Source organism: Pelodiscus sinensis, chromosome 7 (genome assembly GCF_052426305.1).
Source record: "Pelodiscus sinensis isolate ZL-2025 chromosome 7, ASM5242630v1, whole genome shotgun sequence".
In the NCBI taxonomy this organism is placed as follows: domain Eukaryota; kingdom Metazoa; phylum Chordata; order Testudines; family Trionychidae; genus Pelodiscus; species Pelodiscus sinensis.
This window is the reverse complement of record NC_143058.1, coordinates 42,738,268-42,763,926: the sequence shown is the minus strand read 5'-3', so window position 1 is coordinate 42,763,926 and position 25,659 is coordinate 42,738,268. Positions and strand designations below refer to the sequence as shown.

The 25,659-nt window shown below is 41.2% G+C and overlaps 1 protein-coding gene across 3 annotated transcripts in view; it reads left to right on the top strand.

Annotated features, from left to right (window-relative positions):
• Window positions 1-25,455, top strand: part of TLK1 (tousled like kinase 1) — a 152,295-nt gene extending 126,840 nt beyond the window's left edge. For all 3 annotated transcript variants that reach the window (XM_075933612.2, XM_075933614.2, XM_075933613.2), the window contains 4 exons: window positions 1,302-1,437; window positions 18,755-18,866; window positions 19,204-19,311; window positions 23,713-25,455. In XM_075933612.2, the coding sequence (XP_075789727.1) occupies window positions 1,302-1,437; window positions 18,755-18,866; window positions 19,204-19,311; window positions 23,713-23,889 (533 nt within the window). In that variant the 3' untranslated portion in view covers window positions 23,890-25,455. The remainder of the gene's footprint in view (window positions 1-1,301; window positions 1,438-18,754; window positions 18,867-19,203; window positions 19,312-23,712) is intronic.
• The last annotated feature ends 204 nt before the right edge of the window (window positions 25,456-25,659 follow it).

Below are 25,659 nucleotides of genomic sequence, written 5' to 3'. Positions count from 1 at the left end.
GAGCATGGAGGAGATCACCTCTTCTGTGCCTGTGTGGGATAGACACCTTATCACAGATCCAGAGAACATGATGGACACTTTCAGAAATAAGAAAATAATTTGTTTCCTTTCCCTTTGATTTTTTCCAGAATGCTGCCCTAAAAATAATTTTCCTTTAGTGTGCATTTTCCTTGTCCACTGAAATCCTTTCACTGGCTATCACTGCTTACATCTAGTTCCAGCTTTTGTTTTCACTTTGCAGTCTGTGTAATTTCACTCATTTCTACAACTGTTGTCCTTCTTTGCTATCACCAGGTCTCTTTCCTACCTGCTCCCTTTATATCCTCCTTCCGCTGTCCTCTTCATGTCCTCTTTCATGTTATTCCCCTTATGCCTAGAACAGTCTCATTTTTCTTGCATGTCTAATAGCCATTGTCTTCAGATCTCTCTTTAATTCTTACCACATCCATTAAATCTTCCAATAATGACTCAGCATAAAGTACATAAATTGAGTGTGACCATTTTAAACAAACAGATTTAAGGTTTACACTATCTTCTACCTATAGCCTTCCTTTGGCCTTCTGTTTTATTTAGTACTGTCTTTATGAATCTTAAATTGTTAACCTCTTGAGACAGAGTTATTGTTTTTGTGGCATACTGTAGAACATCAAGCCAGAGCTACTACTTTGTAAGTAGGAAACTTTTAACATGGATTTTTCTTAGGGTAGAGATGTACAGTATGCATGCTCTTTTGAACAGTTCCAGAGAAGGACTGTTCTCATATAGAACAGTTCTGAATATATTTTAAGGCAACTTAATTTAATATTTTGAAGATAACACAAGATTGGTAAAAAAATTTTTTGTTTAAATAATGAATAAAATGCAATACTATAGGAAAACATAGTATGAGAAATACATTGTGCAGTTTAAAAACATGGGGGGAGGTCCTTGGCCTGTCTGTAGCCCCTTTGCACTGTTCTTGAGGGCCCAATATAGACTGGCCCTAAAGCCAACTTAACTAGCTTCCTGTGAATTCTGTGGTGCTGGTAGAACATGTTTTGTGGATAAGTAGTGGAAAAAAGTTCAGTGCCAGTTGTTGCTGTGATTTGGTGTTTCACAGCTACCCAATGAGTCCCTTAAAAGGCCATTGCAGTTGGGATCAGCTTAGGAACAGCACATGGATCAGCATGGTTTGATGAGGAGACTAGAAAGGTGGTTGGTGTACAGCTGTTGTAGATTGCTGCAGGTTGACCCTATGATGACTCACTTATTTAGTATGCTTGTGATAAGGTTGCATATTAATAATTTTTTGTTGTTGTTAGGCAACATCCTTCTGGTAGATGGAACAGCATGTGGAGAAATAAAAATCACTGATTTTGGTCTCTCCAAAATAATGGATGATGACAGCTATGGTGTGGATGGAATGGACTTAACTTCACAAGGGGCAGGAACTTATTGGTAATTTTAAGTTTGGACAGATGTGTTGTTTAAATTCTTATCATTGTTCAAATTTCAATAATGTGACATCAGTTTTACACAGATATTTAGGATTAAAAGTGTTAAACAAGAAAAGGATTTATACGCAATATTTAACCTGTGGATCTTAGTGTTGAAGAAACGTAATTATACTGAATTTTGTAGGATGCATAACATAACCAAATGTTTACAGGAGCACTAATAACATCTACAGTTACATTAGTGAAGATAAAATTACTAGGACTATCTGTTTTTCAAATCTGAGGATCAGATGAAGTAAGAGAGAAACACCGTTCTTTCCTTCTCCCCTCCCTGCCCAAAGCATAGTCTAGCACAAGTAGGTGCAATATGAAGGGTTTTATTATGGTGGGATTTTTTTTCAAAGTTTTGGAAAAGTGAAATTGCAGTAGAAAGACCTTTGATCACTTCTAGTATGGCAATTCCTATGTTTCTATTTTTACTTCTCCTATGGAAGCCAGTTTGTACTTCATTCATAATCTTTCAGGAGGGCAGCAGCCAGGATATGTATTTGAACATTTTGAAAGAAACATCATTTTATTTCAGAATATTATAAACATGTTTTCCAAGAAGAAAATATATATTAAACTTATGGCTTTTTTGCAAGTTCTTGACAGCTCTCCCAGGTATACTGGGTTTGCATAAATGCTTACCACTGAGAAATGTTGTCAATTTCAAGAACTTTAGATCCCCATATCATCATCAGATAGACCATGTATATGAACACATTAAAATAATCTCTTTGTCTTAAAGGTTCGATTGATTGGAAGACTGACCAGCCATATTATATGTACAAGGATAATACATATTTCAGTAACGATGAGAAGTCCTATGGTACCTTATAGACTAACAGATTTATTGGCGCATAAGCTTTCATGGGCAAAGACCCACTTCATCAGATTCATGATGAAGTGGGTCTTTGTCCACAAAAGCTTATGCTCCAATAAAACTTTTAGGCTATAAGGTGCCACAAGACTTCTCGTTGTTTATGCAGATTCAGACTAACGTGGCTACCTTGATACTTGTCACTATATATTTCAGTATTTGTTACATGTGTACATATAGGATAAATGTATACTGTTTCAATATAAAATGGTTATGGAGTGTTCTCCATTGTTGTCTATGTTTCACACTAAGGGTGTGTCTAGACTAAAGGGATTTTTCGAAAAATGTGGCCTTTTTTTGAAAAATCTTTATCTACCTCTAGACTGCTGCTGCATTTTTTCGAAAATAAATCGAAAGAATGCAGAAGTTTTTTTTGACTGCAGAAAAACTCGTTTTACAAGGAAGAACGCCTTTTTTTGAAAGTGCTCTTTCAAAAAAAGGTGTGATGTAATGCAAACTGTGCTTTTTCGAAAGAGAGCATCCAGAATGCTGGGTGTTCTCTTTCAAAAAAGCCTCTTTTGAAAAAGGTATGTAGTCTAGACGTAGCCTAAGTTAAACCATTAGGAGGACCTATGAGAATTAAGCATTTCTCACATGCATACCTGAAACATGCCACGAAATTGCAGCACATACCGTAAACAAAGCATTTTAAAAATGCGTGCCTAAATACATTTCCCAGATCAGCCCAAGTTTAAAAATCCTGTAGAAAAGTAAGATTAAGAACAGTCTGACTTCTCACATTTGAAAAATATGTGGGACGTGGGGGAGGTGCCCGCTTTTTCCTGCTGCTTAGGGAGTTAAAGGCCAGAAAGGACCATTAGATTATCTAGCCTGACCTTCTGCATATCGTAGGCCACTAGCCACATCCACACATTTAAACCCAGCAATCAAAATTAGACCAAAATATTACAGTCCACAGGACTATTGTGCGTCAGACAGAGAATAGGAGGGACCGAGGTGCACCAGGACTCAAAGCCAAAGTCACCATTAGGGAATGTTAAAAGTTGGTTAAATAGGTAACCATATAACCACTGAAAATCCCAGCAGTTATATGCTGTGGGCTCTACAGTATAAAGGTTAAATAAGCTTTATGTTGCGGAGTGCTCAGCTGGGAGTGGGACTGCTCTGCTACCCACTGCCAGCCCAGCTCCTGGGGAGGTGGCTTCCCTGTTGCAGGGTAACCTTCTTTCCAGGAGTGAAGTGGGCATCCATTGCCTGCCCAGTTTCCGGAATGTAGGCTTTGCTGCAGCAGTGAAGCTGCTGCCACAATGAAACTGCCTCCCTGGGAGCTAGCTGATTGTAAGAGACACCATTAATTGATAGACTCATAGACTTTAAGATCAGAAGGGACCATTATGATCATCTAGTCTGACCCGCTGCACAGTGCAGGCCACAGAATCTCACCCACCCCTCCTAGAATAATCCTCTCACCTATATCTCAGATATTGAAGCCTTCAAATACTTTGAAGACCCCAAGATGCAGAGAATCCTCCAGCTGTGATCTGTACGCCATGCTACAGAGGAAGGCAAAAAACCTCCAGGGCCTCTGCCAATCTACCCTGGAGGAAAATTCCTTCCCGACCCCAAATATGGCGATCAGCTAAACCCTGAGCATGTGGGCAAGACTCATCAGCCAGACACCCAGAAAGTTCTCTATAGTAATTCCTATCATCCCTCCATTGACCTATTTCCCACTGATAATGAATGGTCAATTAGTTACCAAGATCATGTTATCTCATCAAACCATCCCCTTCATAAACCCATTTAGTTTAATCTTGAAACCAGATAGATCTTTTGCCCCCACTACTTCCCTTGGAAAGCTGTTCCAGAATCTCACTCCTCTAACGGTTAGAAACCTTCATCTAATCTCAAGACTAAACTTCCTACTAGCCAGCTTATATCCATTTGTTCTTGTGTCCACATTGGTATTAAACTTAAATAATTCCTCTCCCTCCCTGGTATTTATCCCTCTAATATATTTAAAGAGTGCAATCATGTCCCCCCTCAGCCTTCTTTTGGTTAAGGTAAACAAGCCAAGCTCCTTGAGTCTCCTTTCATAAGACAGGTTTTCCATTCCTCGGATCATCCTAGTGGCCCTTCTTTGTACCTGTTCCAGTTTGAATTCATCCTTCTTAAACACGGGAGACCAGAACTGCACACAGTATTCCAAATGGGGTCTCACCAATGCCTTGTATAATGGCACTAACATCTCCTTATCCTTACTGGAAATACCTCGCCTAATACATCCCAAGACCGTATTAGCCTTTTTCACGGCCATGTCACAATGGCGGCTCATAGTAATCTTATAATCAACCAGGACTCCGAGGTCCTTCTCCTCCTCCGTTACTTCCAACTGATGTGTCCCCAGCTTATAACTAAAATTCTTGTTATTAATCCCTAAATGCATAACCTTACACTTCTCACTATTAAATTTCATCCTATTGCTATCACTCCAATTTCCAAGATGATCGAGATCTTCCTGTATGATATGCCAATCCTTTTTTGAATTGGCAGTAGCTCCCAACTTTGTGTCATCTGCAAATTTTATCAGGATACTTCCACTTTTGGTGCCAAGTTGAGCGATAAAAAGATTAAATTAAATTGGCCCCAAAACTGATCCCAGAGGAACTCCGCTAGTAACCTTCCTCCAACCTGACAGTTCACCTTTCAATGTGACCCACTGTAGTCTCTCCTTTAACCAGTTGCTTATCCACCTCTCAACTTTCATATTAATCCCTATTTTTTCCAATTTAATCAATAATTCCCCATGTCGTACTGTATCAAATGCCTTACTAAAGTCGAGGTAGATTAGATCCACTGCATTTCCTTTATCTAAAAAATCTGTTACTTTCTCAAAAAAGGAGATCAGGTTGGTTTGGCACGATCTACCTTTTGTAAAACCATGTTGTAATTTGTCCCAATTGCCATTAGCCTCAATGTCTCTAACTACTTTCTCCTTCAAAAATTTTTCCAAGATCTTACATACTACAGATGTCAAACTAACAGGCCTATAGTTACCCGGGTCGCTTTTTTTCCCTTTCTTAAAAATCGGAACTATATTAGCAATTCTCCAGTCAAATGGTACAACCCCTGAGTTTAGAGATTATTAAAAAATTTTGCTAATGCACTTAAAAGTTCATGTGCCAGTTCCTTTAATATTCTTGGATGAAGATTATCTGGGCCCCCCGATTTACTCCCATTAAGCTGTTCAAGTTTGGCTTTTACCTCGGATATGGTAATATCTACCTCCATATCCTTAGTCCCATTTGTTATGTTATCATTATCCCTAAGCTCTTTATGAGTCTCATTAAAGACTGAAGCAAAGTATTTGTTTAGATATTGGGCTATTCCTAGATTATCCTTAACCTCCACTCCATCCTTAGTAATTAGCCATCCTACTACTACTTTTTTTGTTTCTTTCCTATTTATATGACTATAAAACCTTTTACTATTGGTTTTAATTCCCTTTGGAAGGTCCAACTCTACCTGACTTTTAGCCTTTCTCACTTTGTCCCTACATGCTTTAACCTCAATAAGGTAGCTTTCTTTACTGATCCCTCCCATTTTCCACTCCTTATATGCTTTCTGCTTTTTCTTAATCACGTCTCTGAGATGCTTCCTCATCCAGCTTGATCTAACACACCTGCCTATAAATTTTTTCCCTTTTCTAGGGATACAGGCTTCTGACAGCTTCTGCAACTTTAACTTGAAATAATTCCAGGCCTCCTCCACCTCAAGATCCATAATTTCTTTAGTCCAATCAACTTCCCTAACTAATTTCCTTAATTTGTTAAAGTTAGCCCTTTTGAAATAAAAAACCCTAGTCTCAGATTTATTTTTGTTTATCCTTCCATTTAATTTGAACTGAATTAGCTCATGATCACTTGAGCCAAGGTTGTCCCCTACAACCATTTCATCTATGAGGTCCTCACCTCTCACCAAAACCAAATCTAAAATTGAATACCCCCTTGTTGGTTCAGCAACTACTTGATGAAAGAATTCATCAGCTATCACAAATAGGAAAATCTGAGCCCTATTATTATTACCAGCACTTGTTCTCCAGTCTATATCTGGAAAGTTGAAATCTCCCATGATTACGCAGTTTCCATGAGTATTTACTTCATTAAAAACATTAAAGAGGTCTCTATCCATATCCAAATTGGATCCTGGTGGTCTATAATACACCCCTAGCACTATCCCAGGGGAGGATCTGATAGTTTTCTTTCCCAATGTGATTTTTGCCCAAACAGACTCTGTCTTCTCCATTCCATCACTTTTTATTTCTTTACAGTCTACCTCATCTTTGACATACAGTGCGACTCCACCACCTTTACCCTTATTTCTGTCTTTCCTAAACAGCACATACCCTTCAATACCTGCACTCCAGACATGCCTAGTATTCCACCATGTTTCTGTTATTCCTATAATATCTGGTTTCACTTCCTGGACCAATAGCTCTAGTTCCTCCTTTTTGTTACCTAAGCTCCTCGCATTGGTGTACAAACATCTTAATTTTTGCTGTTTGGCCTCATTCACATTCTTTACCCAATTTGGCATGGACATTGTACCTCCAATATGACCTATTAGACTAGTATCCACCCTACCCTTCCTCATGTTCATTCTCCTACCCCCAGCTATTTCCTTTCTTACTTCGTTTTCCTCCCTCTCAGTGTTAAAATCCAGCATAGAGATTACCTGGACACCTCCCAACCGTCTCCCCCAAATTCCTAGTTTAAAGCTCTCTCAGTCAGTTGAGCCAGCCTCCATCCTAGAAGTCTATTTCCCTCCCTACTTAGGTGAAGTCCATCCCTAGAGAACAGTCCTCTTTCCATAAATGCCTCCCAGTGACCATACATCCCAAAGCCCTCCTTATAGCACCACTGCCTAAGCCCTCTGTTGATCATCATAATCCTCTCACATCTTAGTTGCCCTTCTCTAGGAACAGGCAGAATCCCAATAAAGATCACCTGAGCCTCAATTTTCTTGAGCGTCCTCCCCAGCCTAGCATAGTCTCCCTTAATTCGTTCCAGCGAGAATCTAGCCATATCATTTGTTCCTACATGAAGGAAGATCAATGGATTCCTTCCTGCTCCCTTAATAATCCTCTTCAACCTCAGTTCCACATCTCGTATCTTAGCACCTGGCAGACAGCACACCCTTATATTCTCCGGATCAGCTCTGGTTACAGGCCTATTGTTCTCAATAAGGAGTCCCCAATCACATGGACCTGCCTTTTCCTAGTGACAGTGCGATTCTCTGGTCTATCTCTAGCTTCCTCTGGCTGCAAGTCCTTGCCATTCCTATTTTCCCTTGTAATCCTCTTTAACCCATCCTGTATCCTCCTAATACTCATTATTGGTGTTGTCTCCATTAAGTCTTCCCCTTTATCTATGGGACTAGCCACTCAATAAGGCATCAGCTTATTGGCTAAATGTTATACTCTAACATCCCTAGTCACCACCGGACTGACTTAGAGGAAAAGTCCCTTCTGATCCCGGGTATCAGATCCTGATCATGTAAATAACCAATCTGCCAAGCACCTGAGAGGGAGAATGCTTGATGCTGCTTTGTTTCACTTGTCTGCCCTGCCCAATATCTCATCTCCAGGTGTTGACCCTCCCTGAGGTTGCAAATAAATGAGATATAAACACCCTTCCAGAATACCATGGGTTGTGGCAGGAAAGGAAATTAATCCGTTCCTGACTCCTGCTGTTGGCTGGTGAAACCCTGAAGCATGAGATCCAGATGCATAAGACAAAAATGGGCCCCAGGATAATTGTGGCCTTTCCCCTACCATCACGAGCAAAGTCATCGTACAGTAATTCTCATAAATCTTGTCCAACTTTCAGTAAGTTATTGGCCTCCACATCCTCTTTTGTGAGGCTGTTACAGAATCTAATCCCTCTGAGAGTTAGAAACCTCAGAAGCATACAGACCCCTTTTCAATCTATTAAAATTTTACAGATGTGCTTCCCCCCCCAAAAAAAACCCCAAAACAACCCAGTGTAGCCATGCCTGTAGCCTGCACGTCCCTCAGTCTGCATTGCTTCCCAAGCCGTGTTCCTCAGCCTGCTGGGGAAGCAGCGCAGGTTGAGGGACTTGCTGGCTGCCAGCACAGAGTCTCTCGGCTGCCAGCACAGAGTCTCTCAGCTCCCAACTTTCCATAGCCCCCCTACAGTACTGTTGTGGACCACCAGAGGTCTGTGGACCACAGGTTGGGAACCACTGCCTTAGAGCAATCATGTCCCTTTATGCATTTATGGAGAGCAGTCCTTTGCTTTACTAGACTAAGCAAGCCTTGTTCTTCCAGTACACCTGATACATTCTAGAATCACATTTGCCTTTTTCACAAGCTGCATCACATTGGTGGCTCATAATCATCCTGTGATAGACTCACACATCCAGTCTCTCTCCTCTCACTTCCAACTGTTGAGCCCTTGATGAAACAGAAATTCTTATTATTACTCTGAATGACTTTTCATTTTGTACTATTGAATTTCATCCCATGTCTGTCACTTCAGCTTTCAAGGTCATTCAGATCTTCCTGAATAATATTCTAATCTTCTTCTTTATGGATGATGCGTCCCTGCTTTGTTTCATCAGCAAATGTCATCAGCACACTTATACTTTTTGTTTCAAGGTTGTTTAAAAAATTTGTTTTTAAAGTTGAACAAGATTGGTCCCAAGAATAATCTTTGAGAAGCTCCACTAATAACTTTCCTTTGGTCCAGTAATTCATCTTTTGGCATAATCTCCTGCCTTCTCTTCTTTAGCCAATTACTACTTGAAATTACAATGTTTTTACTGATCCCTATTTTCCCTAATTTAAGAAATAATTTCCCTGTTGTCAGATGCTTTACTGAAGTCCAAGAATATTGGGTTTACTGCACTTCCCTTGTCTAAAAAATCAGTTATATTGTTCGAGAAGGAAATCAGGTCAGTCTATCATGTTCTACCTTTGTTAATCCTTATTGCATAAAATCCCTTTTAATATTTACCTCTATACATGTAATTATTCTTTTCTTCACAACTTGATCTAGAACCTTACATACTATAGGTTGTACTTCCCTGGTCTGGCACCCTTGGGACCTGACCAGTCCTGAACCAGGGAATTTGTCAGACCAAAGTAGGTCAGTGCCAGCCCCTCTGCTATTACCAGCTGTGGGGCTCTGCTCCGGTGGCAGCAGAGGGAGGGCTGGCATTTACTAAGCGGGGACAGGCAAGGCTACTGGGGGAAGAGGCAAGGTGGATGCAGAATCCCAGGCAAATTATACGTTTAGTTTTTGGTGTATATATAAAGATTATCTTTAATCTCCTTCCCATGCATACTGCATAATGGACCAATCTCATCCTTCCATAGTGTGTCTCTAAACTAAACTAAACTAAACTATACAGGCAGTCCCCGGGTTACGTACAAGATAGGGACTGTAGGTTTGTACTTAAGTTGAATTTGTATGTAAATCGAAACTGGCATCCAGATTCAGCCGCTGCTGAAACTGACCAGCGGCTGACTACAGGAAGCCTGAGGCAGAGTTGCTCTGCCCCGGGCTTCCTGGAATCAGCCGCTGATCAGTTTCAACAGCGGCTGAATTTGGATGCCTGGGACAGAGCAGCTAGGGCACTGCCGGGTAGGTCCCCGCAACGCCACACCTCAGCGCTGCGGGGACCAACCCGGCAGCACCCCAGCTGCTCTACCCCAGGTGTCCCCAAGTCAGCCACTGCTGAAACTGATCAGCGGCTGATTCCAGGAAGCCCAGGGCAGAGCAACTCTGCCTCGGGCTTCCTGTAGTCAGCCGCTGGTCAGTTTCAGTAGCGGCTGACTTGGGGATGCCTGAGGCAGAGCAGCTGGGGTGCTGCCGGGTTGGTCCAGTAGCCCAGGCGTCGTCGGCGAGAAAAGCCTGGTCTGCTGGGGGGAGCAGAGGGCGCACTGGCTGCGCCCCCCCCCCCAGCAGACCTGGGAGACGCTGGTGGCGGGACCGCCGAGATGCGCCACGGTCCCGCCCGCATCCTCCGCGGCTTTGCTCTGCTGTCCCACTGCCCACATGCTCCGCGGCTTTGCTCCGCGTCTCCCTGGTCTGCTGGGGGGCCTCCCCCCCCCAGCAGACCAGGGAGACGCGGAGCAGCTTTTCTCGCCCCGGAGGACGCGGGCGGCGGGACCGCGCGCATCTGGGCGTCCCACCGCTTGCGTCCTCCGGGGCAAGAAAAGCCCCGTTCGTAACTGCGGATCCGACATAAGTCGGATCCGCGTAACTCAGGGACTGCCTGTAACTAAAAAACTTATTATTTATTTAAATGTCCATAGCAAGAGCTAATTCAGCTTGACTTTTAGCAATTCTCACTTTACTCCTACATTTTCTAACCTCCACAGTGTAGATTTATTTGCTGATCAGCCCCCTTTTCTTATTCTCTATAGGTTCTCTGCTTAGGCCTAATACTTTTTTAGGTAGCCATTCATCCGACTGGGTTTGTAGCTTTTCCCTGAGGTTTTTTCTTCCTTTTCTTGTGATGCAAATCTTCAAGTGTTTGTTCATGTTAACTCCAGTCAGGTGTGTGCACACTGCATGCACAGCCATCAGAAGGCTTTTTCCTTAGCAGCTCCCATCGGGTCAGCTGTGGAGTGGAATGGTGCCTTCATGGTGCTAGATCGGGGTGGGTAAAAGGGCCTCCGTGGGCCGGATGCGGCTCACCAAGTGTGTTGATCCAGCCTTCAGAGGCCCTGCCGCTTCCCTGTCCCCAGGCCAATTAGGGCCTGCGGGTGGGGGAGCGCACAAAACTTCCTCCCGCCCTGCAAGGAGCATGCGGCACTTCAAAGTGCTACGCGCTCCTTGCGGGGCGGGAGGAGACGTCACGCGCTCCCCCGCCCCCAAGCCCTGATTGGCCTGGTGGCAAGGGAGCTGCGCAAAGTTTCCTCCATCCTGGGAGGAGCTCACAACACTTCAAAGTGCCGTACACATGCGCGGGGCAGGGTGAAGAAAGCTTCATGCAGCTCCCCTGCCCCTAGGCCCTTATTGGCACACTTTGAAGTGTCGTGTGCTCCTCGCATGGCGGGGGTAGGGCAGGAGGAGGATTTGCGCTCCCCCAGGCCAATCAGGGTCTGGGGGCGGGGGAGCTGTGTGAAGCTGAAAATTTTTAAAGTGGGCCCCGACCCAAAATTATTGCCCACCCTCTGTGCTAGATGTAGGACCCTGCCGATCCATGCCTCCTCCGTTCCTTCTTACCACCAGGAAAGGTTGTTGGAAGGGTGCTCGCTTATCTGGCAAGTGCAGTCTCTCCACAGCGTAGTTACTTTAGTTGTAGTTTGTGGTTAGTGTATATAGTAGATACTGTATATAGTGTATATATAATAAGCTTTGGGAGTGGGGTTTCCCCAGTCCCTTTCCCCCCTCCCCCCCCACACCCCTTCGGTTTCTGGGCATGGTGTGAGCCCAAGGCTTGAAACCCTATGGAAGCTACAGTAAGCCTATGCCAACACATGACCCACATGACTTGTGACACAGGGAGGTGCACCAGACAGAAAGGTGCAAGATTTGCAGGGCTTTCAGCCCCATAACAGAAATGAAGCAGGATTTTTGACTTGTGCAATTGCTCATGGAATGCCCTCTTCATCCCTAATCTACTGCGGACCGCCAGGACCCAGCATCAGACGCATTTGTTCGGAGTGCCCCAGCATCAGTACGTGACACGGTGTTGAGGAAGGACTGTTGTCTAAGAAACACTTGGCAGAGCACCACTCACTGAGGAGACAATCCAGCATCTCTCACTTTCACTGGTGGTGAGCTGAGCAGGGGTGCTCCGCAGTGCCAAAAGCAGTGTCAGTGGCAGGCACTGCATGGGTGTCTCATAAAGGAGCACCCAGCACTCATGCAGCAAGCATCAGTGTCATTGACTTGAGTTCTCCTGAGGGGACTATCGAGCCTGACACTCAGCAACTCCTCTGCTGCACAGTGCCAGGTAGATGAGTTGGAGCTACCCTTCACCACAGACACTTCTGAAGCTGCCAGAGATTTAATTGCCATAACAGTTCCTTGGACCCTGTCAGTCAGAGATGAGCCTCTGGCACTGTCTGAGGGGAAGTTGGCCATAACACAGCAGTTGCCCTCCGCCCGCCCGCCCGCCCCCACCGGCCTGGCACTGTTTGCCTCATCACTGCTCCAGATCATCATGCCACAGCACTGCTCTCCAAAGCCAGAATCCATGTGGGGTTTCCCAGCAGCAGTGCAACGATACTCCCCTTCCCTGACACTGAGGTCGGAGAGGCACTGATTCCTGAATGCAAGAGAGAACCTGCACTGGTCCCTGACACCAGAGTCCCAGAACTAGTGCCTCAACACAAGTGTCCCAGATCATTAGCTCAGCCCCAATCCCCAACGCAATATCCTTCAGTGCACTGCTCGTGCTCAAGAGCTATCTCATGGAACTTGGATGGTGATTCCTTCTATTCCTGTTACAGCCATCATAGATCTGACAGACAACAGAGGGCAGCACCAATGGCATATCACCACCAGTGACTGCCTCCAGCACAATGGCCCTTTTGGAACCTCTGGGCTTAACATCAGGCTGAGAGCTCCTTTTCCAGGGGCTTCTGCTCAGCGGCCTCTAAACACTGACCACCCCAGCCAGTAAAGCAATGACGTATGCTTTAGGGATCCAGCATGGCTTAAAGGCTGTTGTAATTGGGGCTTAAAATGGTTTTGTTGGGTTGCTGGAATGTTCGTGCCCAACAATATCATTGTCGCCCAGAAGTCCTTGAAGCTGTGCAGCTTAGAGTCTGTTTGTTCCAAAAATAATCCCGCACCTTCAAACAATATGTCCTGCAGTTTGCTGCACCTCCTAGGCAACCCAGATGCCTGTGATAAGTAATTCCTTGTCCTTGGAAGGAATCACCATCCAAGTTCCATGAGATGGCTCTTGAGCACGAGGCAGGATTTTTAGGATACGTCTTCACAGCAACATTATTTCTAAATAACTTAGTTTGTGTCTACATAGCAGGTAGTTATTTCGAAATAATGTTAAAATACTATCAAGCTAGAGGACTTTTTACTCTGACTCCTGTAACCCTCATTGTACAAGGAGTAAGAGAAGTTGGAGGACGAGTGCTCTATTTCTAAATAAGTTCTTTGTAGATGTTCCCAACGTAGCTCAATTTGCGTAACTTATTTCGAGTTAAGCCCTGCTGTGTATAAGCACAATCCTCCCATTCAGCATATTGACGGTCCCCAGAGTGTTCACCAAGTGCATGTTGATCATAGCAGCCTTCCTCCCTCTCTCAAGAATTAGCTGCTCGGGGCATGCCAGGGAGCAGGTGGAATCTCAGCTCCATGTTGTCAAATCCATTTTTAAGAGACTGGACCTCCTTCTCAGTGGGAACAAGTCAACCTTATCACAAACTTCGAGGCAATTTATCTCCCAGGACTTCAGACCAAACTAGCAGTCAACCTCAACAAATCATTCCACAACCATGGGTAGTCCATCTATCTAGAAGTCATGCACTCCATCTTCCAAAGATGGGGGTTTCAAATACATTTCTGATACCCTGAGGAAGATGCCTGCTGTATGCTTTCCTCTAATCCCTCTTGTGTACAAGATACTTCTGAAGGTCTGCAGGGACAGAGCCACGGTAATTGTCATGGCCCCAGTGTGACCTCAATAACACTAGTACAGCAGATTCCTACTAGTATCAGTAGATGCCCTGATAGTGTTACTACTCCACCTCTATCTGATCACTCAGGACCATGTTCACCTTCACCTGCAGTCCCTCCATCCCATGGCCTAGAAGTTTCATGGTGAAACCCTATGGAACTTTTGTGCTTGGCAACAGTAAGAGAGGTCCTACTTGGCAACAGGGAACCGTCCACCAGGGCCACTTACCCAGCTGAGTGGGAAAGGTTCACTTGCTTGTGTGCCTAGTGTTACATGCCTCCACTCCAAGCACCTCTATTCTCATTTGAGAGTATCTTCTCCACCTGAAACAAGACCTAGAAGTGGCATCCATCAAGGTACTGCTATCTTAGCTGTTTACTTAGGAGCACCCAGATGCTTAGACAGCCTGTCCCTGCATTGGCCTTTAACTTGGTCCTCTGCAGACGAATGGAGCCCCTGTTTGAACCACTGGCAACTTGAACTGAGGTGGCATGGGATTGCCAGAGTCCTGTATCCAGAGCCATAAAGGCACCACTCCAGAGCCTTCACAGCCAACCTGATGGGAGCTGCTAAGGGAAAATATTCTGATAATTGTGCATACACCTGATTGGAATGGACATAAACAGCACATCTCGAACAGCAGTTACAAGAAGGTTAGTCATTGTTTTTTCTTGTATAGTTGATTTGAAGAAATTCCAAGCCACCACCACATTGAAGTTATTTTTGCTCTTCAGGAGTTGTCTTCCTTATGTAATTATTTTAATTTCTCAAAATCTACCCTTTTTACAATAAAAAGTCATATTTGACACAGCTGGTTTTTATTATCTTTTTTCTTAAACTGAATCAGCCCATGATCGCTTGATCCAAGGTTATTTCCTATGACTAGCTGTTCTTTGATGTCCTCAGTACTCATCACAATAAGTCTAAAATTGCATGTTGGTTCAGTGATGATTTGAGGAAGAAAACTGTCATCCATCACATCTAGAATTATGTGAATCTCACCAATATTAGTCTCCAGGAAGTTAGTCTTTCATTATGATTGTTCCCAGTAGTATCTATCTCTAATAATATTGGAGATCTCTGTGCATATAAAGTCTGATCATGGGGGTCGATAGCAGGCCTCTGATGCAATCGCAAAATGACCCTTTTACAATCCTTCCGCAAAGTGATTTTAACCCAAACAGATTCTGTTCTCTCCATACAGTCACTTTGTAATTCTTTAATTTACCACTTGTTGACATACAACACTCCTATATCACCTTTACTTTTATTCCTCTTGCTCGTATACTGCATATATCCTTCGTCATTAATGTTGTATTTATTCCAGTCATTAATGTTTCTGTAATCTGTATAATATCTGATTTCACTTCTGCACCAGTAGCTCCAATTCCTCTATTTTTATATACAAGCATTTCAGTTGTTTCCCTCAGATTTCACTCTGCTTTTTTGCTCGTGATGTTCCATTATCATTTACTGTATATTTTCCAGTTCCTATGTATAGAAGCCAGATGTAGAGATTTCATGAGTCTCTCTCTCTCAATATTTTACCCTCATCTGCTAGTTTAAAGGTCGTCTTGTCAATTAGCTGAGACAATGAAGTTCACCGTGCCTTTATCTGTTCTGACTGCAAAGTCCTGGTCCAAGTTATGTTAGAATGTGCTTTTCAAGAGTCAGGTTAACTAACAGGATAAAATGTTATAATCAAGGCAAGCTGTGGGACTTGCCCATGGCAGCCATGGTGAGAGGTTGTAGGAAACAGCCTAGTTCTTGAAGATTGAAGATACTAGCCGCTATAGAGCAGAGAACAACCAGCCTGAGACCCCAAGGAGGGAAATTACACTCTCACCCTCCCTTCCTACTGGATCCTAACTTCAATAAGTAGGTAGGAGGCCCAAAGACATCTCACGTGTATCTGTTGGGAGGTAATGATTGCTGGGGACAAACCATCTTCTCTTTCATGCACACTGCAGGGAAAAGCAGGGAGCATTTTCATTGCTTACGGAAACTTCCTGCCTTGGATTTGCTCTGCCTCCCTGTTCTAATAGAGCTTTTGACTTTTCTGCTCTTTGCCATAGCACCTCCTCAGTCTGACCACTGGATGTGTAAAGTTAGGAAATAATGTTGGTCAGCCTGTTAGTCACAACTCTTCTGAACACTTAGCCTCTTCTTTCATTAGATTACCTGCAGTAAGGAAAGAAGTTGGGCTCAAACTTAATTTTAAATAGAAATGTCAACACTATACTCATCCATTCTGTAGCTTTTTCGTTCACTAAGTTTTATGTAATAGAATTTATTTTTACCTTTTTCTTTAGCTAACAAAACATAAAACATCCTTAGGAAATTATACAAAAAATTCCATCTGTTAAAAGAACATAATTTAAGTTGCACTCAGTTGTGTGTCCATCCATGTGCCTGCCTGTCTGTTCAAAAACTCCTCCTAAATGGTAACAGTTGGGACAACCAAATTTGGTATCCAGCTTCCTCTTATCATAACTCAAAGCAAGGTAGGGATTTGGTTGTGCCAGGAAAATGGGAATGTGCTTGGAACGGGATTTCTTCTCAGAAAATTGTACAGAAAAGAGACAGAATCACCAGGCAGGTGAAAGGCACTGGCTAAGGGCATGCTCCATCCTCCTCCTTCCCTCCTCTGGGACTGCCTTTAGGGAGGGCAGGGGCTGAAGCTCCATTTCCCCGTTCCTCCCCCCATTCATAAGGGGACATTGCTGGCTGTTTCCCTTCATCAGGGAACGAGGGGAAAGTGTATAGTTTTGTGCATTCTTCACGCTGGCTGGGGAGCACAGAGGAGCAGACAAACCCGCACCTGCCACAGCTGGGGGACATGCATCCCTCCCGTGGTTGTGCCTGCTGGAGCTGCAGCAGCCATGGATAGGTGCTTCACACCTGACCCCACGCTGCTGTGGTGAGAAAAGGCTGGGGCAGTCCTCTCTCCCTGGGGCAGCCTGCATACTGAGCCCCTTGTCTTCTGTCCCACCTTAAATCAATGATTTAAATGAAGCATATACATTATCTTTTTTAAAAAATGAGTTAAGAGCCAGAGCAACAGTGGGTAAATCTTCTAGTATTGAATAATATGGGTATGTTAGGATTATTTTTACTCATTCTGATATGTCTCTACAAATGACTTTACTTTTTTACTTTCTATGTACTATGTCAGGCTAAAGGTGCTGTCTGTTCCCCCGTAACAATATATATCTTGTGTAAATATTTGTATGTAAATATTGCCTTGTTTAATGTTTTAGCTTGGTGTAGGTTTTGGTTTAATTTATCATTTTCTGTTTCATCTTTTAAAATTATTGGTATATTAATCTTCTGTTACTTGGATAATAATGTTTGTAGTCGCTTATGCTATAAATACACATAACATCAGCTGGCAAAATTTTCAATATTGGGAGCTTTAAGTTTGGTGCTTAATTCCATATTTAGATGCTTAAACAAATGGCTTTATTTTTAAAAGTATTAGGCACCTATAACTATTTCTGATGCTCTGTCTACTTAAGGGAGGGAGATAGGGAGATATATGTTTATAAAATTTTGATCCTTGGCCTCTTAACTAGTCTGAAATGCTAATAATAATTGAAATGCTAATAATAATATTATAAATTAATACAACTTCAAAAAATAGTGGAGTCCATGACCTTTGTACCACTATTAAAAGCTTGCTTCCATTACATGGTGGATCGATGCTTATGGTTGATCCACTGGCCTTCGATTTATCGCATCTGCTTAAACGTGGTAAATTAATCTCCAGGCACTCTCCTGTTGACTGTAGTGCTCCATCAGGATGAGGAAAGTAGACAGGAGAGTAGCTCCTGCAATTTTACCACACAGCAAACACCACAGTAAAAAGGTTAACTTCAACTATGGTATCTGAGTAGTTGAAGTCACATAGATTAGGGCAGGAGTTAGTGTAGAGAAGGCCTAAGGTTCAACACCTCACATTGCTAAACTGACTGGATTTTCTTTAGAAACTAGCTTTTTTCTGTCTCCTAGTTTGTCTTCAAAAGGTTGATTCATAGAAGGAAATGCTATAAGATCATTTGAAGAGGAAGTTCTTTTATAAGAAATTTATGTAAAGTGTAATGTACAGAAGCTGAATATCTTCTATGTTCATTGTATCTCTTGTAAGCTATTCACTGCTTACTGTATGTACTGAATAGTGTACTTTCACTTAATTGATATACAGTACATAGCAGTAGGTCATCAAGTGTGAAGAAGGGACAGACATGAAAGGGTTACATAAGCTTTAATATTGATGCATATAAAGTACTGAATAGTTACATTTCAGTTTTCTGCTCCCATAATATATAATCATCTTGTGATTTGCAGAGAGGTTTCAATAAATATATATATATACTTAATTAATTAATATACCTCCTAGGAGAGCAAGTGTAGTACCCCAATCTCCAAATAATTAGTGTCTCAGGCATCAGTTATTTTGCCCACTCCTAGGAATATCACGTATGAGATAAAGAATCAAGTCTATTTTATTTAACAGGAGATTTCAATTTTTAGAAAATTAACTATATAATTGATTGGCTCTATTATTACCTGTGTCTGACACTATGGAAAATTGAAAATCACAATGTCAGTCTTTGATTTAAAAAACAAACTAACTTGAGGTAACTGTACCAGTGTTAAAAAATCAGGTGCAATCAGATGTATAACTTTGTGTTAGAACATGTTTTAAAGATTCTGGTGCATTTTCTTGCAGTGACAGAAGGTTTTGGTTTTACAGGTACTTGCCTCCAGAGTGTTTTGTAGTTGGCAAAGAGCCACCAAAGATTTCAAACAAGGTTGATGTATGGTCAGTTGGAGTCATTTTTTTCCAGTGTCTTTATGGTAGAAAGGTGAGATAAAATGTGTTTAAAAGTGTTGTACATCTTTAAGGCAAGCTTCTCTACTTATATCTCCACTACACACTGAAATTGTGGTAATAAAGATGTTAAATTGGTATTACTTTCATTTCTGAGTATTGATAGTTTGTTGATAACTCTTTCAAGCAAGAGGTAGAGAAACAAATATCCTAATCTGACATAAAAATGTCATTTTACTTAAGTGTAAGATATTTTTATTAGCACACAGGCAATTTAAAATCACATAAATTAAAATAAAGATATGTTGTCACTGAAATTGATACTTGAATCCTTCATGAAGAAATTTATCTGAATTTAATTTATTTTTCAGCCATTTGGTCATAACCAATCACAACAAGATATCTTGCAAGAAAATACAATATTAAAAGCTACAGAAGTCCAGTTCCCAGTTAAACCTGTTGTAAGCAATGAAGCCAAGGTAACATATTTGTTAGCCTCATTAATTGACATGATGCAAGTAATGAATGTATTGATTAGTTTTAAAGTATTAACTTTTTAAAATTAACACTTATTTAAGAATACCTGGTTACAGCCTCTCTTTAGAACTTAAAATTATATTAGTGTTTTTTGTACAATATGTCTCTTTTGAGACTTATTCAAGATCACATGCCCAAAGTAATCTGTGAAAGAAGTACTTCATTTCACATTTATAGTGTATTTCCTCCGGAAGGACTCCAAAGTGCTTCAAATCAGACCTTCCCAAAAATCCCTGACAATTTTTGGTGTTTATTCCATAGAAGACATTGCTGCCTTACCATATTAGCTAATTTAGTTGGTTGGCATCAGGCTGCTTCTGAAAACAGTGAATAAATCTGATAGAACCAGCCAACTTCACTGTTGGAATGCGCCTAGAAAATGCTCCCTTGAACATTCATGGTGTGCCAGTCACATTAACTCAAGCCTGATTTAAAAAGTACATGTTCTCAAGATCAGATCAGCTTCACAAGGAACAAAAATATCAAAATAGTTGGACTTCCATAGGGCATACAAGGCAGAAATCCATACATTTAAAAACTCATATTATTTTGGGGACTAAAAGAAATATCTAACTCCCGACTGCCTGGACGTTCTATTCAAGATTCTACAGTAAAGTGAGGATAAAAGAAGACTCCAGTTACTTTGATTATTAAAACTGTGGACAGCTATACCATAGACTAGATCCTAGAAATTTAGGGGAGAAAAGAAATCTGAGGTACTTGATTGTAAAATTGTTCTTATGCTCACTCTGGATGTTAGTGACCCAACTCATGCAAAAGCCCTTTAGCTGGTTCAAAGTAATGCTGTAGGAAAAGATGTGTGTGCTACCTCTAGTTGGAAAACAATTAACGTAACCAATCCAATTGGTGTAGAAGTAGGAACATTGTAGTAGAATCTTGTTCAAATACGTAAGATTCTTCCTCTGAAGGCTAAGAGGGTAAAGTAGACATAATTTAACAAATGAGGAGAGTACTTTTCAGGAAGATGTGAATCTTTTTGCAATGAGCCTTTTTGCTATGGCTAGTTCTGTTCGTGATATTTTTAAAAGGAATTTCATATTGAGAAAATTATAGTTAGGGGTCACATAAAGTTTAAGTAGTCATTTCAAGAAAAATTGCTTGTCCTGTCATTTTTGTTCTCAGTTTGGAAAATTTGGGTCTCTTGTATTCAGTTACAGGACATACGCACATATAGGATGAGAATAGGATGAGATGGATAAGTTTACATTTTCAATAGTTTATGCGCCTTACCTTTTAGTTTGTGTCTGATATTTTTTGTGATTGAATGTATTGAAGGGGAAAGCATGAAGCAACAGCTATTTAAGTATGGTTATAGTAAGAAAATGGCTATTTAAAACTGGCAACTTATTACCATGTTTTAATTCTGAAGTAGTATTTGCTTCCATTTAGTGACAAAAAATAATTTTTACTTCCCTTTTACTGCTGTTAGCATTAAATAACCCTTGTACTTATTTGAGAGAGATTAATTCTTTTCTGATATGCACACCATAATCAAGTGCAAACTAACCTGCAGTTGCAGACTTTCAATTGATGGCAACGTGGAAACAAGAAGGAAACCAGATTCACATTCAGATTTATAGACATGGAAGTTGGAAAAAACACGTTGTAAACTGAAAATTGATATAAAATCATTGAGATTAAATAAACATGAATATTTTGATGATGTTTTTACGGTCAGCTTTCTGTATGTGACTGCACTTTAAGATCCTCATGTAATTTTCTTCCTAATTGTGTTTAGCTGGTTGTGTGTGCGCGCGCGCTGTGGTTTTTTAAATGTTTATTTATTTATTTATTTTGCTTTATGTTCGCTATTGTTTCTACTATATTATAGGTGCACAAAGATTTTAAAAACAAAATTCTGCCCCAGGGACATCGCAAACTATTTTCAATAATTAATTATTTTTTTTTAATGCCCAAGAACTGCTTAATATTAATATACAAACACATATATTTGCATGATTTTTTACTTGTCAAGTAGGGAAGTAACATTGTTCTTTTCTAAAGACCTGCACATATTGGATATGAAGTAGTTACAGTAAATTATGATGAAACTGTTATGTACAAATCTGCTTTCTATGAAGTTCACATCTATAACAAATGTATGTTTTTCTTTGATCCTAAGTTTTTATTTTAGAACAAAAGGTAAAAAAAAGTTTTGAAATTATGAATGAATGGAATGTTTTTTTTAAATCGCATTTCACCAAGCCTAGATATGTAAGGGGGGGGAGTTTGCTGGGAGGGGATTTTCCAACCAGTAGCTAGCTTTTATAAAATACAGGATGCTAGAGATACAGTATGTTTCCAGCCTGGAAAGCTTATCAATAGTTTTTTGGCAGATTCCCTCATGTATAGGCAAAGCAGTGTGATTAAAACCTTCTTAAATTACAGAGGATAACTAAAATGGAATAATTTGGTCAGCTTCTCATCTACTCTCCTTCTGATTCACAGTGGAATTTTCTACAGTGTCCACAAAGAGAATCTACAGAAATCTTCTAAATTCTGGAAATTCACCTACCTTTGCAAATTTCTTACATGACATACGATCTTTTGAAAATATATTTGATTACGCATTCAGTAATCCTAGGACCATCTGACAGCCACTTAATTTCACTACCACAGTGCCTCCCAAATTAAATCTTTCTGAAATGGACAAAGATGATTCCTTCCCATCTACTGGCACCAATGTCCTATTTTTAGTACATTGCCATAGCTATCCTTGTTCTTACAGGAAAAAATATCACTAAATCTGCGAGCGAGAACACACTTCTAGCAGCACTGAATGGAAAAACAAGCATACCATATTTTCTGGCATATAAGATGACTTTTTATGCTAAAAACATCCCCAAAAAATCAGGGGTCATCTTATACGCCGGGTATACAGGCAGTCCCCGACTTCCAGGTACTAACGGGGCTTTTCTCGCCCCGGAGGACACGGACTACGGGACCTCGCGGTCCCGCCACCCGTGTACTCCGGGGCGAGAAAAGCTGCTCCACGTCTCCCTGGTCTGCAGACCAGGAAGACGCGGAACAAAGCCGTGGAGGGGCTCCGGCAGCGGGGCAGCCCAGGCGCTCCTGGGCTGCCCCGCTGCCGGCTTCCCCCGAGGCTTTGCAAAGCCGCGGAGGGGCTTGGGCTGCCCCGCTGTCCGAGCCCCCCCGCGGCTTTGCAAAGCCTCGGGGAAGCTGGCAGCGGGGCAGCCCAGGAGCACCTGGGCTGCCCCGCTGCCGGCATCCTCAGAGGCTTTGTTCCCGGTGTCCCTGGTCTGCTGGAGACAGTCCCCAGCAGACCAGAGGCACCGGGAGCAAAGCCGAAGCGGTGGCGGGGTGCCGTGCTTCTGAGGCTTTGCTCTGGCAAAGCCTCAGAGGCGCGGGACCCCGCCATGGCTGCGGCTTTGCTCCCGGTGCCCCTGGTCTGCTGGGGACCGTCTCCAGCAGACCAGGGACACCTCGAGCAAAGCCGGGGAGGCGGAGGGGCGCTGGGGCGCTGCCAGTTAGCCTCTTAAGGGGGGGTAGTCTTATAAGGCGAGTATAAGACGAAAACCTATTTTTTAACTAGAAAATTAGGGGGTCGTTTTATACGCCCAGTCGCCTTATACGCCGGAAAATACGGTATACCTGGAAAGATCATATAAACCCATGCATTCTCTCCACATTCTCAGACTTCTGCATTAGCTTCAACTTATTGATTGCAAATATTATTTCAAAACAGTAATGTGTTTTGTGTTTAAAGATATTTGTTTTCGTGTAAAATGTGAATTCCATGGTTTATCCATGAAGTTTTTCAAATAAGATTAATTTTTAATCTGACATTAGATTTGTTGTTACATTCTGGTGGATTAACAAGCAATTAAACAAAATGCCACTAAGGATGGTTAGTGTGAAGTCAAAAGTAAGAAGAGAGCAGAAAACAGAAGCAGAACTTTAAATCACAGTAGGTGGTAGAAAAGGTAGTGAAGAGGTTTTCAATTTTACCCTTCTGCAGAAAAAGTCTTGTAGGCAGAAGGAGGAAGATTATCTTCAAAGATTTTTGTTACAAGCTACTATTGCCATAGAAATGCCAGGGGCATCTCTGAACCTTTCTGTAGAATTCTGTCTACTCTGCATTTTCTTTAAACTTCCTATTGTTTTGACATAAAAGTTGCAAATTTCTGGGAACCTGTAGTTAATTACAAATTACATTATCTTGCTGAATTGAACCATTAGAAAACAACTCTTTTAGAATGTCAGACTGTTTAGAACGTGTTAAATCACTTGGAGGCAGAATTGGCTCATAAACAGCACTTATTTTGTTTGGAAGACTAATAATTTTTTCTTGTTTTTTCTAGGCCTTTATCCGACGCTGTTTAGCATACCGCAAAGAGGATCGATTTGATGTCCACCAGCTGGCTAATGATCCTTATCTTCTCCCTCACATGAGAAGATCAAATTCTTCAGGAAACTTGCATATGACTGGCTTGGCAGCATCTCCTACAACACCTACTTCAAGCATTATTTCATACTGAAATGTCTCCAAGTGAAGACTGGCATGATATCTTTGTAGTTTCCAAATGCAGACTAGTTTGTGAGCATTTGCGTGTTTTTACACAGGACAAGTTTGATTACTGTGTTTTCAGATTGAGGTCCTTCTGCTTAGTGTCATTTGTACGATGGGAATGGATCATGGACTGTGATTAAATTTACCCTTCTGACTGTAACCTTTAAACATTGAAGAATGACACTGCTTGTTGCACACAAAACGATGTGCTGTGTTTAAGAGTAAAGAAAAAGGTTTGGGTGTTTTGGGAGGAACACTGTAAATAATCTTTTTAATACTTATAAAGTACATTTGGTTGATACTGGAGAGTTCTACCATGAAGGGCAGTTTTTCATTATTTAAACAAGAAAAGTAATGGACAAATTTGAATACAGGAAAGGTTCAGTGTCTGAACATAGAAAAAAAACCTACTTCCGAAAGGGTTAAAACCAAAGTAAGAAGTGAGCATCACTGCTGTATTCTCTATTAAGCTTTTCAGATACAGTTACAATTTTTTTGTTTGGCTATTTGGTCTTATTAAAGACTATAATTCAAAACCCATGTGTTCTTGTTTCACTAAGATTTGAAGATTGATTCATAATTTCTGATACATTGTCCCTCAAATAGCTACTTTTGAACACACCTGAATTCTTTAAACTTACTATATTTGTCACAAGTTTTGACAATGCTGCCACTTTTCAGGTCTTTGATAAAAGTAAATGATAGCATATATCCAAATGCAGACAGGTTATGTATAATGTTCTATGCAGGATAATGAGGAATTCCCTTCTAATGCTATTGTAAATTGTTGTACAGAGGTCATATTTTCAGTTATTAAATTTCAGCAACTTATTCCTGTACAAATGTTTAAAGTATGGCTTTTCTAATTGGATATTGTATTTTTTTTAAGTCTCCTTGAAGGCGCTTTTAATTGCTGCTAAATGATGTTGCTTTTACTTTTGCAAAAGAATCAAATGACCTCCTTAAAGTGCAAGTCAACTGTACGCTACAGAGAGAGTAAAAGTAGATAATTCATTAACAATCAAGGCATGTAAAAGAAATCTGTGCTGGACGTATACAGTACAGTTCTTTGAGTCAGTTTCTTGTGCTCTCAACCTGTAGAGCACGTTGATACTAGATGTAGAAGTTGTTCATAATTATTTTCTGTTCCTCGAAGTTCCTATCAGCAAGGAAATGTTTCTTGTGGCTTGTACAGATATTTTAAAATGTGAAACATTTTCTAACTGCCTTGTATGGTAGAGACTTATTTTTCAGAATTCTTTATCTCTCTTACGTACATTATTCCTTTTACTGTTCACATTCATGATGCTGAATACCTAAATGTCATTTTGTCCATGTTGCAGAAAAAGGAGGCTGTATTACCACAGGTTTTCATTTAATATTGTACAGTTAAACTGTGGCTCTTGTTTTTGATGTTGCAAGCCATTTTGTTTTCATTGTACATAAAGATACATTGACTGTCTCTTTAAGATGCTGCTGAAATTGTAGAGAATGTAGCCAAAACAGTAATAAACAATGACAGTTGAAATTTCAAGCATGTATAAAGTTATTGCATGTAGGGAATCAGCTTGCCACACCTCAGACATTGCTAAGTGCAATTTTTTAGCTCACAAATAAAAAAAACAGTAGAACTTAAATCTTTAAATATTTGAAGGGTCCCAAAATATTTCAGTCAGCAGTGAAACAAACTGCTGCTGTTCTTTTTTGCAGAGTCATTACTACATGTTGTTTCCCACAG